Genomic DNA, 15,994 nt, shown 5'->3' with positions numbered 1-15,994 from the left:
CTGTCACTGTACACTCAAATGTTGAGAGATAGATTTAGAAATCAAACAGTGGATGTGCAACCAGTGAGATCCAAATCTTTCAGAAGCCAGTAAGTCAATAAACTGAGCTGTTGGAAATTACCTGTTCTATTGTCATAGAATTCATTAGTTTAAAAAATTGTTATATTTTTAAACAAATGTAATTTTATTATTAGTTGAAGATTGTTTTCAGATATGTGTTTCAGAAATAGAAGTCAGGGACGACGAGTGTTTTCTCATATTGGAGATTTTTTAATAACACATTTCAATATTGCAACAGCCATCAGATTTTCTTCTAACAGGTAAAAATCATCAAAAACTAACAACAAAAAAAAAGAAACTTTTTTTTTCAGTTTTATATTCCAAACACCAGTGTTTCTCAGCTATGGCCCTAAATTCAGACAAATAAAACCCTTACACAGTGAGCAGATATTATATTCAACACATTGTTCTTCAAACAAATTATAAAAATAGATTTAGCATTTTCAAATACATATTTACAGTATTAAACATATCATAATGGTCACAGTAACAGAGAGGTGGGCGGGGGGAGGGGAGACAATTTGAGTTTCATTCATCGTGGTGGCGAGGTCCAGTTTGTTGTTTGTTGTTTGTGACTGTGTGTGTGTGCATCTTAGTCTGTCTTTGTGTGTGTATGTATGTGTGTGTGTTAAGGACCATCGGAGTGTTTCTCCAGATATGTCAACATGTGCGTGAGAACATCTATAAGGACAGATGACTTTATTTTAATTTGACAGAACAGTTACATTGAGAGAAGAAGGAGAGTACAAGAAAAAAAGAAAGAAAAGAAACTCATCTTGTACCAAATACAAACCTCTTACAATATCCTGGTCAAAAATGCTATGAACCCTCGATTGTGACGCTGTATGAGGTTGAAATAATGCCCCAAAAAACTCCTTTCTTCAACTATCGTGTGTGTGTGTGTATGTAAAATAGGAAAACAGAAAAGGCAAGGGGCAGATCACTGTACAGGATTCTGGGAAAAGAGTGCAACCACGTCGTATCATATGGCAGGGCTTGATATTAACAGCAACGTAAAAGCAAAAAACATGAGAATCTGACGGCTACAAAGAAAAACAAACATCTTTTCCTTCTTTTCGAGACATTCTGTAATAATGTACTGTAACACACACACACACTGTAATGTAGACGGCAAATCCAATGATAATGGACCTGAAATGAACTGTAGTGTTGAGTGTCGTGTTGGAGAATACACAGATACTGTGTGCTGACAGTAAAAAAAAAAAAAAAAAAAAACCTCCAGTGTTCCTTTCACTTCCTGTCGAAACAACTATCATCTGCTCAGGTGTGAGCTCACAGTCATAGAACAAAAATCAACAACAAATCAAAACGGAAACAAAACAAGAAGAGACAACTGCTTTGCTTAACATTTCTTTTTTTTTAAATACTATAAGTTAAATAAACCTTCCTAACCCACCCCACCCCCCCAACCCCCTCTCCTCCCTTGTTTCTGGAGAGGTTTGTGTTACAGTCTGTAAACATAAATAAATATGGATAAATAAGTGAGTCAGGCCATCTTCCAGAGTTGGCCTGAGTCCTATACAGAGTATTAAACATGGTAGTGAGAGAGCCTTTGGAGAAGGAGGATTATGGTACCGAGATGATGCCCAGCAGGCTAGCAGGGAGGAGGGGGGTGTGAGGGTGGGTGGGTGGGGGCCGGAATTAGACTCTGTAAATGTGCAAAGAAAAACAAGTGGAGAGCACGGACTGAGGGAGAAAAGAAACGATGGTGGAGAGAAGCGAAACGAACAGTGGCGTACGACAAGATGAGCGAACAATCGACTTCGAACCCTTTTGTGTCCCGCAGCGCTTGTTTCACTGTCAGAGGCCCCAAAAAAAAACAAAAAACAAAAAAAAGAACAGAAAAAGGAAAAACAGAAGAAGTGGGCTGATGTTCCTGAAAGTACAGAACATCATCGCACACCCCTCTCTGTAGCTCACACTTCATATACCGTATGTAGGGCTATACAGTACGCTAGACCCGTTCCACTGTTTGACATGGGACAGCACAGTCTTCTTAAGCTGCTGCTCTGACGCCACAGGTTTTACATTCCAGCCAGGTTTGACCTTCAGAGATGTTCCTTCACCGTCTCACACCAGATCAGCTCTGATGTACAACGACATGGTTCTGTGTCCGACTCCTCGTAGTAAAGAAGTTCCAGTTCCAGTTTGATGTGAAATCAGCGGAGCCAGTTCTGAGGAAAGCGTTACTTGATCCAAGGCCGGTGAAATAGTTCCCGCCTCTGAAAGTACTTTGTTTTGTTTTTTATTTAAGTGAATTGATGTTGTGGTAAAGGGAAATTCCACCCAAATATGTAAATGTTTCTTTGAGCACTGGTTCATAACTGTGTGTGAGTGTTTGTGTATGTGCGTGTGTTTTTGCAGTGCAGTGTATCTCATCTCCCGGCGGCCTCAGACAGAGTTTAGAGACTTTTTTAACACACTGATCTGGAACCAGCGAGATGGAGCTAACACAGTTACTGAAGGTCAAAGTGCAGATAGAGGTCACACAAAAAAAGAAACAAGTCACATGACATCACTCCTCTGCTGCCCCCCCCACCCCCCACCCCCCACCCCCCCCCCCCCCCCCCCCGATCACAACAGGAACACTTGCTCGTCTCCGAGAGGCGGGGCCGGGGGAGAAGGGGGGCGGGGGACTCGTAGAAAAAAAGGAAGGAAGGGATCAAGGAAGGCATGAGGAAGTGTGGGAAGGAGGAGTAAATAGAGGAGTGCGGTTTACCGAAAGATCTGCTCATCTTTCCTTAAGTCTGGAAGAGCTCTCTCTTTCTCTCTCTCTCTCTCTCTTTCTCTCTCCCTCCTCTTCTCCACCCCATCATCTGTCTGCAGCAGCAGCAGCAGCAGCAGCAGTGCCAGACTCGGCGTGCGCGTGGACAGTCCGTTATACCTGCACACCGCGCCCGTGCATTTGGATGACCTGGGCTCTGAGGGTCTGGATGGCCGCCAGTATGAGCTTCTGGTGCTCCAGGGAAGTGATGCCAAGGCTCAGTACGTCTCTGTGGGAGCACACACAAGATCCAGAGTTACAAAGATTAGTTGGAAAGATGTGAAATTTATTGGAGTCTATATCAGAGGCTCGAGTCGCTGACTTCTAATTATTTTACGCTCAGATTTACAGGTTCATTTATAAACAGTTAATCAGTCAGAAAAAAAACCGTAGCTCTGTGGCTGTGTAAAATCGCTTTGATAAAACTTGGATGAAAGTGGATCAGCTACATGAGCAGAGTCTGTCGCTAAACACACGCCACGTCACTGGTGGGTGTGCTCTGTTTGCACCTGTAGACTCAGTGATGTCACAGTGTAGACACACCCCTAAGAACGCAGCCAAGGGGAGGAGTTAAATCACTGTTTGAAACAGATGTGTCAAATAAATTGTAATTGTATGGAGACTGTATCTAGCTCATGTAAAAAAAAACACAGATATTGACTTTTTTTATTTTAATTAAAACAAATTGCTTCCAAGAACTTTAACATTTAAGATTTAATGTTTGCCTGCCTTATACATTTACCTTATTATATAACCAATCATTTTCATTGCCAATTATTCAATTTAAAACATTTAAAAAATAATAATAATTGGACTTCAAAAATCCTATGTTTATGTTAGTCTTTAAAGCCAAAAAAATATTTGGAAAAATCAGGAAAAATCCTCACAATGGAGAAACTAGAATAATTGAACATTTGGGGGTTTGCTTTAAAAAATGAATTATGATTAACTGCTCATTAAAATAGCTGGCAGATATTTTTTGTTGTGTGGCTAATTCAACATTTGTTTTATTTATCACAGCTTTTGAATAAACAGAATAAAGACTATCCACAGAATGATTTTTTTAGTTCATGCAGTAACTGTATCGCCTCAGTATCTGGTCCACACACTTGACTACCCTCTTGGAAACAGGAAGTCAAAGGTTACAGCGAATACTCACTGTACAGTCATTCGCGCCACAGACTCCAAGTAGCAGTATCCTGCAGCGGTGAAGTTGTCCTTGTATCGGCCCATGTCCACTGCGTCCAGCCACTCTCCCACTGAGTTAAAGGACGGGAAGGAGGGGAGGGGCCGTTCTGCTAGAGTGATGGATGAACTCAGGGTCCTTAAGGAGGAGGAGAAGACGAAAAAGAAGAAGCAGGGCTGATCTACACTGATTGGAAATGTACAGAAGTGAATGTTTATAGCCCTCTCTTCACTGAGCCTGTAGTAGATCACCTGACCGTACCTGCGTGCCAGCGTGGAGGAGCCGATGCCGTCGGGCGAGCGAATGCTCTTGCTGAGGGCCGAGTGGATCTGGCTGAAGCTGGGCCTCTCTGTCCTCTCCTTCTGCCAGCAATCCAGCATCAGCTGGTGGAGATGTGGAGGGCAGTTAACGGGAGCCGGCAGCCTGAAGCCGTCCTCGATGGCCTTTATCACCTACACGCACAAACAGGAAATCAATATCAGCTCTGACATCTTAGAATTAGTACTGTGATTTTCTTCAGTGCGAATAATACTATAAATGGATAAATCCCCCACATGCATGTTTGTGACTGGTCAGGCCAGGTGGAGTGGGGGGGCGGGTGAAGAGATATGAGGAAAAGTTGTGTCCTACTTTTTAAAAAAGTTGAGTAAGGTACTTAAAACATTTTTTTTCTTTAGTTGCTTAGATGCCAAGAATAGAATCCTTTGGACAGTCCAGGTCCTAGATAAATAAGAGCAGGAAAGTGCTGGGCTTTCATTTTCTCCTGTCACTAATTGCACCACCTACAATGTTCCAGTGCGTTGCTCTGCTTTTTGTAATTTCTTACTTATATTAAGGCGGCACCTGATGAGATGTTGCTTTCCCCAACAATATGAACTGAATACTAATCTGTCGACCGCATTCACAATAAACCACAGAGCAAAAATAGGCAGCTATTATCACAGAGAGAGGAGAGGAAGGTTAAAAAGGTCTCTTTGCAGGATATTCAGTGTCACTCCACAGGATATTTGATTGAGTATCACAATAGTTGGGTCCTGAGAGCAGAAAACTGTGCCATTAGTATTTAATTTTCTAGGATATAACACACCGCGAACCTGTAAATTAAAAACAACAGTCACCACAGGTCTAAATTAGAAACGATGTTACAGAGATGTCACAGTGAAAGTATTTTCATCTCTGCTCCTATCATATCTGCCCCCTCTCAGAGATACGTCACTGGATACTTAGGGAGTGATTCATCTCTGCTCAGCAGTTTTCATCTACTCTCATGAAGCCTCACAGTCTTCAAATGTCAGCGCTTGAAAGCAGCACCACCACCTGCCCCTCCTCCTCCCAGACTTCCTCTGTGTTCCTCCATCAAACTAATGTTGCCCCACACCACCACCACCACCACCACCCTTCTCCCAGTATATCCAGAGACATACAATCTGCCCCCCACCCCCCTCAGAATCACTCTTAAGGAATACAATCTCCTGAAAGGAGGAAATAACGGTGGAGCGAACAACGTCCATCAGCAGCATAATTTCCTAAAACACGATCTCTTCTCTCTTCCTGCGCACTCACCCGGTGCCCCACTCCACCGTCCTCTCAGCCCCTTAAGCTCCTATCTCACTAAAGAGCATTCATAAAATGCTTTTCAGCATTTGACATTTTCCATTTAATCAAAGCTGGTAGGTAAAGGGCACGACGGATCACAGGTGGACAGGCCGAGCAACAATTCCGTTATGATATAATGTATCAATTTAAAGTGGATTAATATCCCCGGCGCTCTACAAGCTTGACCTTTGCCCCTTCAATTGGAAAGTTTGATAACATGAATGAGGCTGAGAGGAAACTTTCTTCTGCTCTGTGAAAGGGCACCGGAGGAAAAAAGAAGAAAAGCCGGCTATTCACGTGCCCTCCTGAATAACTCATGCATATTAATTTTGGACATTCAAAAGTGGAACATGCTAATAATCCGTTGCTTTTTAACTATGCTCCTGTCCGCATAGAGTGCACACATTATTATCCGATGACATTAATTGGAGAGGGGCATCGGCATGCTGCAGCTTTTGGACCCGATGAGCGATGGTTACCTTTAAAGTGATGACGACGAGCTGTGGTGATATTTAATTCCCGGTGTGTTGTTGGCTTCAGTAACAAGAAAATCTACTCTCATCTCTTTCTTGCATCATGCTTTCGTCTACGCTTTAGAGGCGTGATGTCCTTCAAAATGCAGAATGAAAACTTTATATTGTGTTCTTTTTGAAGGGCAAAGAGGGAAACCCCCCCCCCAAAAAAAACACCCACACTGACTTGGAAATAATAGGGTGCAAGTGACGAGTGGCAGGGTCCAATCGACTGAAAGATCTCTTCAACCCCTCAAATAGCGAATGCTTTACATTTCCTGAAAGAAGGCTGAATTTTTCCAGAGGGATTTTCAACACTTTTAAGAGCAGGATGGGGGACAGGCGGAGGCCACTGGAAGGGGGTCAACACGTCCTTAGGAGAAAACAGGATTGGTCATGGAGCTGATGCAGACTTAAAGAGGGGGGACTTATGCCCTGCAAAAGCTTTCAGAGGTACTGTGGCTTCTTGGCTTTCTTTTAATAAGATCCGAGCTGGGCACGGATACAGAGTTCATTGATAAAGAGAAGCAGAGGGAGGTGAAAGAGAGAGGGAGGCTGGTAAAGTGCAGATATTCACATGAAAAATGAAGGGGAGGGGGGGTATAGAGTATAAAGTGGAGAGAATAATCTCTCTCTCTACTTACATCCTGGTTGCCCATATCCCAGTAGGGTCTCTCTCCATAGGACATGACCTCCCACATGACGATGCCAAAGCTCCAGACATCTGAGGCTGAGGAGAAGCGGTGGTACTGGATGGCCTCGGGAGCGGTCCACAGCACCACGCTCTTCCCTCCGTGCTGCCGGACAGAGCAGGTGGAGGTAAAACACAGCAGAGCCAGAATAAAATATTTTTAAAAAAGGGTGTGGAGAGTTCACAAAACATAAAGCTTTAATATTCTCTTTGAAAAGCTTTGAACGCATTTTCAATAGATCAAAAGAATCTTTAGAGGAGTGGGTTCACCTTGAGAGGAACCCAAAAATATCCAGGGAAAAAAAGGCACTCATATCTTTTTCTTTTTTTTTGTGAAAGCTTAATTATAAGACTTCAACCTGAACCTGACATGACACGTGTTAACTCTCACTTGGTCCAAGGCTCATTAAAAATATCAGCTCTACATATGTGAACTTCACACCAACAGACTTTCCAGCACTTTGAGCTTCATTAAATGGGAAATTATAAAGTAAAATATCCAGTGATGGTAACACCCTGGCTGCAGCACACACAGACACACACACACACACACACACACTGATCTCTGCTTTATGATGCTCTTTCTCTTACCAGTGTGGTGTAGATAGCCTCTATCTTGTCCTCCTGCAGGGGTCTGAAGCCAGACACCTTGCAGCCCAGGTTGGAGTTCACCAGCACCTGAGAAAACAAACTGGTTCAGATTTGGAGGGGAAAGGATCTCAGTGTGAGAGCAAACCGACCCCCCGTGAGTGAAGCTCTTATCGCACCAAGGAATATTGATTGTTTACAAGAGCTAATTGTCTTGTTGTCCCGTTTTCCAGGACGTGACCACTGTTTGACAGACGGGCTCTTATAACAAAAGAAACACCCGGTGTAAGTGAAATTTTGAGGTGACAAGCAGATTTCGACAGTATCATCTCATCATTTTCATCCTCACACGCTCCTCAAATAAAAAGCTACAGCTGAGTGATTGTCAAAAGATGTTTGCCGACAAGGACAAATTGTATTGCGCAGCCCACCTGCCAAAACATGCAGTGGCCCGAGATATACATCACCCTCCCTACAGCCTCTCCTCCATCATCTCCTCCCACCTGCTACCTCACCTTGTGCGCGGCCAGCCGTTTGTGGACGAAGCCCATTTCGGTGAGGTACTTCATCCCCGACGCCACTCCGGTCAGTATATCCATCAGCTGCATTACGCTCAGCTGGCCCTCGTGTTTCTGGGGAAAGGGGGATAGGGAAAAGAAAGAAAAGGAGTTGAATGTACAGAATATAGTGATCCAAAAAAAAACACAAAAAAAAGAGCAAACACATCTGTTACTACAGTGCAATGTTGTGCTCACTGAGCTGAATCCTTTTAGTTGTAGAATAAACACAAACAGGCCATTAATTCATATCATTATAAAGCACGCTGCAGTAGCAGAGGGGCACAATAACCGTTTACACAAGCTTACAGCATCTTTGAGCTGAAACACTCCATTTGTGCTGTTAATTATGGTACATTTTCCTTATTACCGCAATAAGCACAAGTATTGCTGCCCCAGGACTGCGCCGTAACAGTGGTGAATTCAGGATTATTAGAACAAAATGCCTTGTTTGTGAAAGCAGAAGATAATAATAATGAGGCTTTAGTTTGTGATTAGACAACAAGCATACGCGTCTGCAAATACATTTATGATAAATGCACAAATACTCTGAAGAAGAAAAAAAAGCGTACCCTAAGGAAGGAGTCTAAGGCTCCGTTAGACATGCTCTCCACAACGATCATCATGGTGTTACCTGGAAGAAAAAAAAAAGAAGAGCAAGACAGCAGAGCGTGAACAAGTGAAACTGGGGTAAAAATTGTGGGAATCAGAAGGAAAAACAAGAGCGAGAGAGGTAATAGAGACGGAGACACAGAGGGAGGGAGTGGGAGGGGGGGGGGGGGGGGGGGCAGGAGGGAAGGAAGGAGAGAACACAGTGAGTCTAGTCCACTTGGCAGCAGGGCAGACATTGTGCAAAGCCATTCTTCACTCAGTGAACTGTGGTGAAGCCTGGAGAACCTGTGTGCTGCCCTGGCTGTCTCAGCAAGTTTAACGACCCTCAAACACTCTCTCTCTCTCTCACACACACACACACACATACACACACACAGAGAGTCCGTGCACGACAATACACAAATGCTCGCATACACTATAGACATGTGCACATACACACATACACCCTGTGTGCCCAGGCACAGATGGCAGAGATCCAGCAGTGCTATGGAGTGCACAGAGGAGGATAATAAGACTGCAGCAGTTAGAAGGAAGAGGGAGCAAGGAGAGAGGAGGAGGAGGAGGAGGAGGAGGAAGAGTGGAATATGGGAAGTTGATAGAGTCTGGGTAAAGCTCGATACATATGTAAACAACTTGCTATCTGAAAATAAATATGCTGGGATAGGATGCTACTGTGCAGTCATGTTACAAAAAAGAAAAGAAAAGATAATTGTGTTGTAATATTCACCATGGTCTATGGTCTGTCAGTGGTGCTGGGTTTTCAGGAAGCTGTTTCTAACAGTAACCAACAACACTGGGGAACCGTGAGTCAGCACGGAGACGCTGCCACACAATACACCAGCCGTCATGTAATTAATGTGAGCTGCAGGGCTGAATCACTGTGTGTTGGTGACTTGTGCAGGGTGACAGATAACAAACAAGGGCCTGGTTACAGGAATTCTAACACATGTGTCACCTGCTACAAATACATCCTGTTATATAGAAGACAGAAGTTTGCAAATCCTGAGGGAAATGTAGAAGGAGGAGGAGGAGGAGGAAGAGGAGGAGGAGAAACTGGGTGTTTACACTAAGTGCTGTCTGCTGCCTCAGACAAATAAGATTCACACTTGCATGTCTTTTCAATAAAAGTGAATCCTTGAACTGAACTGTGCTCTGCCGCTTCAAACTGTGGCACAGCTGCATCTGTCTATAGACTCAATCAGATTTGTGGAGGAACTAAATGGAATATGAAACATCTCTTTGTTGAGAGGGGGAAAAAAATACCGCATCCACTGGTAGAAACAGAAAGAAAGTGTTACAGCCAGTTACACAGAGCATAAGAGCATAAACAAAAAGGCCGACACTCAGGTTTGGTTCTCATAACAAAATGTGATAAAGGAGAGAGACAGTGACAGTGCGATGTCAGGGATGTTACAGTAGCCTCTGATGTATATTTGAGCTATTTCAGCCTCTCCACTCACAGACCAGTGCAGGTCAGTGCTGACTCACACTGATTCTCTTTACATTATTGTCAATTATCTGATCTGTTCTGAGGTTATTTCCTCCTGAACTGAGCTGACAGTTGTGCCGTAGGAACATATCTCCATCTCTCATGAATAAAATACGAGAGTTCAGTTCGGTTCATGTCAGTCCAACTCTGTGTTGCAGTCCTCCAGCTGCAGCTTCGTCTCCCTGTTAGTCTCTCAACAGAAGCACGAGGGCACTTTACCTCTGCTATGAAGTCACTGAGGCCACCATGAGATATGAAGACTGAATGAAACAGGGGCAAGGATGATACAGAAACTGAAACACTAGTTCTCATCACATTTGTGTTTTTGAGGAGGGTAACATAGCGCATGCAATTTACTATGTATGCTAATTCGAGGCTGAAAAATAAAGCTAACGCTGCAGTACCAGACCTACAGTTCCTTGTATGGCCACTAGAGGCTGACCCCTAAAGTGAGTCAACACCCACAGACTCCTGTGTTAAAACACCCAACTTTACAGCAGGAATAAACATGTTTACAGCATATTTGCACTGACTCAGTAAAATTGTATTATGGCTTAAGGTTTTGCATAATTGAGGGAGTGTCACTTTGCGTGAGTTGGGTGAGTGTATCCCTGTCATAAGCCAGAATGTACTGAAGTCTAGAGTAGCCAGGGGTTCAGCAGAGTCAGGTACTGCTGAGAGAGTGATGTCAGAGCAGAGAGCACTGAACTTCAAGACTATGATGCTAGTATACACTGTGTAATGGATCCACGATAAAAATTTAGGCAACCCCTTAGTTTTCAGGCTGTTAATTACGTGATAATGTCAAGAAATAGCCAAGAAATAACAATTAGCTGTCAAGAAACAGCCTAGAAATAATGGTCAATTTCATAGTGAAGTCATGTTTTTCATGAAGGCAAAAGATTACACATGCTTTTCATGCTTTGAATTTTAGGAAAGGTCAGAATTTTTCTCCACCAAGTCCTTGCAATTGACAGTTAATTCTGGGCTATTTCTATGCAATCGATCGTAATTTCTTGGCTATATTTCTTGACATTACTATGAAATTGACCGGTATGTTTAGGCTTTTTCTTGACATTATGACGCAATTAATTGTTATTTCTTGGCTATTTCTTGACATTATCACATAATTAACGGCCTGTAAATTAAAGGGTTAACAAAATGTACTTACAGTGTAGTAATCAAAACCTAGAATCTATTACAGTAAAGATGTACTGTAATATTTTTATGTTTGCCTTTTCTTGGACAGGACAGTGGTGTGAGAGAGAGGGGATGGCACACAACAAAGGGCCACAGGCTGGACTGGAACCCATGGCAACTGTGACCAGGACCAAGCCCACATGCTACAGTAGGTGCTCCAGTAGGCTGAGCCACCAGGCTGCTCCTCTGTGATATTCTCGCACTCAAACAGTCCTGAGGAACTTTTCCTCCTGCTGTTGATATCAGAAAATAAAAGCTAGAAACCCTCAGAGGCGTTGTCACCGTCCTCCATTCATTTTCTATGACAAGTAGTGAAAAGTGAGGAGTGTGAAGCAGTCACCAGTCACGCCTCAGATCCGATTTATGCAGCACGTTGTAAATAAACACAATTTGGAGCTGCTTCTTCTGTATTTACTGATCGGATCAAACGTAGCTCCTGCACTGATGTTTATCACTGAGCTCTCAAACAGCAGCCGCAGCAGAAAACTTCATTTACTGTAGCAGCCTCGCTAGTTGCTGTGTGTTTCTACCCCGAGGTGGAAATACTTCCTGAAATCATATTCTCGGGGCCGGTAACAAATCACCACATTGCCTTTCCCATAATCCCCTTTTCCTGTCACGGTGGTACTGCCGGTAAGAAGGTGGAGCATGGGGCTGGTCAGGACTGATAGAAAGGAGGAGGTAGAAGGAGGAGGAGGAGGAGGAGGACGAAGCTTTGCAGGCTGAATGGGACACACCCGTGTTTCCATGTGGCTTTGAATTAAAGTTAATAGATGGAGGAGGTGGAGGGGGGTTTGCAGGTGGGCTAGGTGTGTGTGTGGAGGGACGGCAGGGGGCTGAGTGGGGATCTGGCTGGGGGGGGGTAAGTGATGTAAAGCAGCTGATTTGTAGTCTAACAGTATGTGGGTGGTTGTGTGTGTGTTTACTGTTTGTGTGCATGGATGTGTGATTTCATGCCAAGTGAGGAGACAAGCAGGCAGGTGTGTGTGTGTGTGTGTCAATGATAGTGAAAGAGAAGTGAACATATGGGACCGCTTGTGTGTGTGTGTGTGTGTGTGTGTGTGTGTGTGTGTGTGTGTGTGTGTGTGTGTGTGTGTGTGTGTGTGTGTGTGTGTGTGTGTGTGTGTGTGTGTGTGTATAGACGATGGTTGGAGAGATTGGAGTGGATCTCGGGGCCCCGCTGGGTCTCTAGCACCAATTACTGTACCCTGCACATCTGCTGCCATCCTACTGAGCACAGAGTGTGTTCGGGCACTGTGCCCTCTCACACATTCACACACACACACACACAAATATCACACTGAGCATCACTGCAGCAGCAACAAAAACTTCACAAACTCTTTAAAGCTTCTCCCTTCACCTGCCATTCCCATTAACCTCTACCTCAACTTCTGTGTCTCTCATGTCTCTTTTCTACGTCTCCTCCCATCAACTTCTCTCTGTCTCTCTCTCCATCCTGTTTGCACTCTAGGACCTCAATCGCTATCTGTCAGTGGAAAATGGGCCCTGATGTAGCTTGGCTGCCACTAGCATGCAGCATCCACCACCCAGCCACCCGCTCTCTGGGCCTCGACCTTTCCTTCCTCCCGTCCTGCCTTCTCCTCTGTGAGCACTGACCCCCTCCACGTGTGTGATATTAAAGTGGTCGGAGAATCCCAGAGCTTTTCGCAGTCCTTCCTCCTCCTGTCCATCGCTGTTTTCCTCCCATCTCCGTCTGTGCTTTCAAAAGAGACATGATGACCCCCCTCTGTACAAGTGATACTGTAATGTTTTTTCTTCCAGTCTTTCCTCCAGCATCACTTCCTTTGGTAATGGAGGGGATGAACTCCACTTTATGATGCTGCAGCTGGTCAAACTGTTCCATTCCCCCTTTGATCCTCAAAAAGCAACATTTTTCCCCCCCTTCTGTGCTTCCTTTCATCTTCACCTGCTCTCTTTTTGTGTTCCCATTCTTTTCCCTGTGGTATCACCTCCCTCCCAATCTGTCTGTCACTTGTGCTGCTTTCTGCTTGGTCTCCCTCCCTTCTTACCGGTGGTGATGACGCCCTCCAGTCGGATGATATTGGAGTGGTCGAACTGCCCCAGGATGCCAGCCTCGCTGAGGAAGGAGCGACGCTGTTTGTCAGAGCAGCCGGCCCTTAATGTCTTTATGGCCACTGGCAGCTCTCTCTTACTGGGCAACTTCAGGCAGCCGCGACACACCTCGCCAAAGTCGCCTGTAGGGGGAGATAAAGAAACAGAGGTCATGGTCTTTATTGATTGAGAAAGAACCAAAGAGAGCGTGAGGGAAAAAAAAGAGGTCAGGCTGCTGATATCAAAAGAAAGCGAGTAGACATGAACAGGGGGTTAGACAGAGGTGGGAATGTGGAGAGAGTCGGGGGAAGGTTTGAGCAGAATGAGATGGTGAAATACAAACATAGTGGGGAGGGAAAGAGATGACGCAAATGAACAGACACTGTTGGGAGAGAACTACGAAACACAAAGGGATCAAAGAGATCAAAGTGGGGGGGGTGTGGTTCAGGTGAACTAGTGAAACATCAAGCACAGACGGGTCAAATATAACAGCCAGCTCAATTTTGGCGATGATTAGTAAGTTGCCGGACTCATTGAACCGGTCTTCTGCAGTTTGTCTCGGGGCAGGTTGTGGGAAAGTTCAAAAACACCTCAAGTTGGCTCAGCGCTACAGCTGTGGAGAGTAGCTGCTCAGTTTGCTTGCCTTTGTTCATAGTGATAATGGAAATGGTAGCAATGTTCAGAATTCCTCTGCTAAAATAAAACAACACATTTGATAATTTCTACTGTGCCATTAACTCCTGTGAAAACAGGTGTAGAACATCTGCTGTGATGGGAACTTCTGAATCTGAAAAATAACCTTGATGATGTCCTTTCTGAACAGGAACCCTACATTATTAACTTGGATGGGATGTGGAGACTGAAACATGCGGGTAGGGAGGGTCCCACAAAAAAACGCATTCTGAGAAATCCTGTATTTTAGGAGCTTGAGCCATATTTTTATATATCTCTTTTCATTTTTACTTTTTCTGTTTTTTCAATCCATTTCTCAAAAGACGAGTACTGAACTGCCAAGTAGTGCAACTACTGTACAACAACAAACTAATACATCTAGTTTGATATGAATTAAGTTCACAGTGGGACCTACTGCCTCCAGGAAAGAGTCGTATGCCTTCACTCCACATCCAGCACTGACAGCTGAGCTGTCAGTCTATATAAATCGAAGCACTACAATCTTAACTGTGTTACCAACCCACTTGAGTACAAACCATCAACTACTTCCCACAGGTGTCTGAGACTCAGTCAGGAGAAGAGGCTGACAATATCTCAGGAATCCTGTGGGTCACTGAATTCCCTTGGGAATCCAGCAGGAGTCAATGTCACTATTCATCAAGGGATTGGGACGGGACAAGAAAAACAGTCAGCGGGAGGGGGCGGGACATGAATCATAATTATTCTCTGTGTGTGACAGGAATTGTAATGATTCTCTATATATGCAGTTCTAATATAAATGAATGGAATTTGATTATCCTAAACATTATGCCAGCCTTTATGTTGTCTCCTCTCCTGCCTGCTGATGGGCTTGTGCTGTCAGTTATCTGCCTTTACAAATGTCAAGAGATGTTTGGCTTGTTTTCACATGAATGTACAAGGAGAGGTAGTTGCTGCACTTTAGTTACATCAGACAGTTTTCAGTGCCTGTTATGGTTGGTTTCTTTTTCTTGTATCTTGATTTCTCTTGGTTGCTCTTGTGGCCAGAGGGGTATGCAACACCTGGGATGTGCAGAGATATAAACCGTATTGCTGAAGTACCCTTTGTTTTTTTTCTTCAACTCTTTTTATTGATTTTCCTCATTTTGAACATAAAACAGATGGTAATAGAGACACCCTTTGGTATTTAATAGATTATCAGCTGTTGTGTAATCCTGTACCTGTGTGCACGATTCTCTCTATTTTGATGCTGGAGTTGTCCAGTTCCTTGGCAAAGGCGTGGACGGCCTGCAGCAGGTCGTCACAGGTCTCTGGATCAATGTAGGTCCTCCGCGTTGGGATCTTAACTGGAATGGAAACAAACCCACAAAAACACACAGACACATGAGACAGGGAGACTTGTCTTATAATTTATGGTCCTCTATGTTTGTACAAAGAAACATGCTACAAGCCTGGAGTCCCCAGTATCCACATGATACCAAACAAATAGATAAAACCGCTCTAAATTTCAGATATCATTAAACTGTACGGGCAAATAAATACAGCTAACAACTGTTTTGTGTATGTCTGTGGCCCCGGCGGTACCCTCTCTCAGCACAAAGCCAAACATTCTTCATGTCTGCTCGGTTTTGTGCTCCACTGAGGCTGCAGTCAGTGGAGAAATTGGTACGTCTGCCTCCTTCAACAAAGACTTTCTCTTCCTCCGTCTCTTCCTCTCTGTGATTATTCAACATAAGACCAAAATGTTGTGTCTAGGAAGAAGCCTTTGCTCTTTGATCCACAGACTGAAATCAATACCCGACTTTTACCATTGATGTTGGAGATAGCCGAAACATTTTCTGCCATCAGACTCCACTAAGGAAATATCTCAGTTTGAAATCTTTAGTTATCTGTGGTTATAACAACCCAACATAGCCATAAAACTACTGATTCACATTCAAACTGCCCAGTATGAGTTTTTTTTTTTGGACACAAAATGCCAGAGTTTATGTATT

General features: G+C 44.0%; 1 protein-coding gene across 1 annotated transcript in view; it reads right to left on the bottom strand.

The window, feature by feature from the left end:
• Positions 1 to 2,959: 2,959 nt before the first annotated feature.
• epha10 (EPH receptor A10) overlaps positions 2,960 to 15,994 on the bottom strand; it is a gene marked incomplete at both ends in the record, with an annotated part of 144,544 nt that continues 131,509 nt past the window's right edge. Inside the window, 9 exons of the mRNA XM_083982249.1 lie at positions 2,960 to 3,074; positions 4,005 to 4,169; positions 4,293 to 4,483; positions 6,784 to 6,936; positions 7,422 to 7,508; positions 7,934 to 8,050; positions 8,548 to 8,609; positions 13,307 to 13,492; positions 15,221 to 15,346. Coding sequence (XP_083838375.1) covers positions 2,960 to 3,074; positions 4,005 to 4,169; positions 4,293 to 4,483; positions 6,784 to 6,936; positions 7,422 to 7,508; positions 7,934 to 8,050; positions 8,548 to 8,609; positions 13,307 to 13,492; positions 15,221 to 15,346 — 1,202 coding nt within the window. The remainder of the gene's footprint in view (positions 3,075 to 4,004; positions 4,170 to 4,292; positions 4,484 to 6,783; positions 6,937 to 7,421; positions 7,509 to 7,933; positions 8,051 to 8,547; positions 8,610 to 13,306; positions 13,493 to 15,220; positions 15,347 to 15,994) is intronic.

Source organism: Trachurus trachurus (assembly GCF_905171665.1).
Source record: "Trachurus trachurus genome assembly, chromosome: 11".
Classification (NCBI taxonomy): Eukaryota; Metazoa; Chordata; class Actinopteri; order Carangiformes; family Carangidae; genus Trachurus; species Trachurus trachurus.
This window is presented reverse-complemented; position numbering and strand designations above follow the sequence as displayed.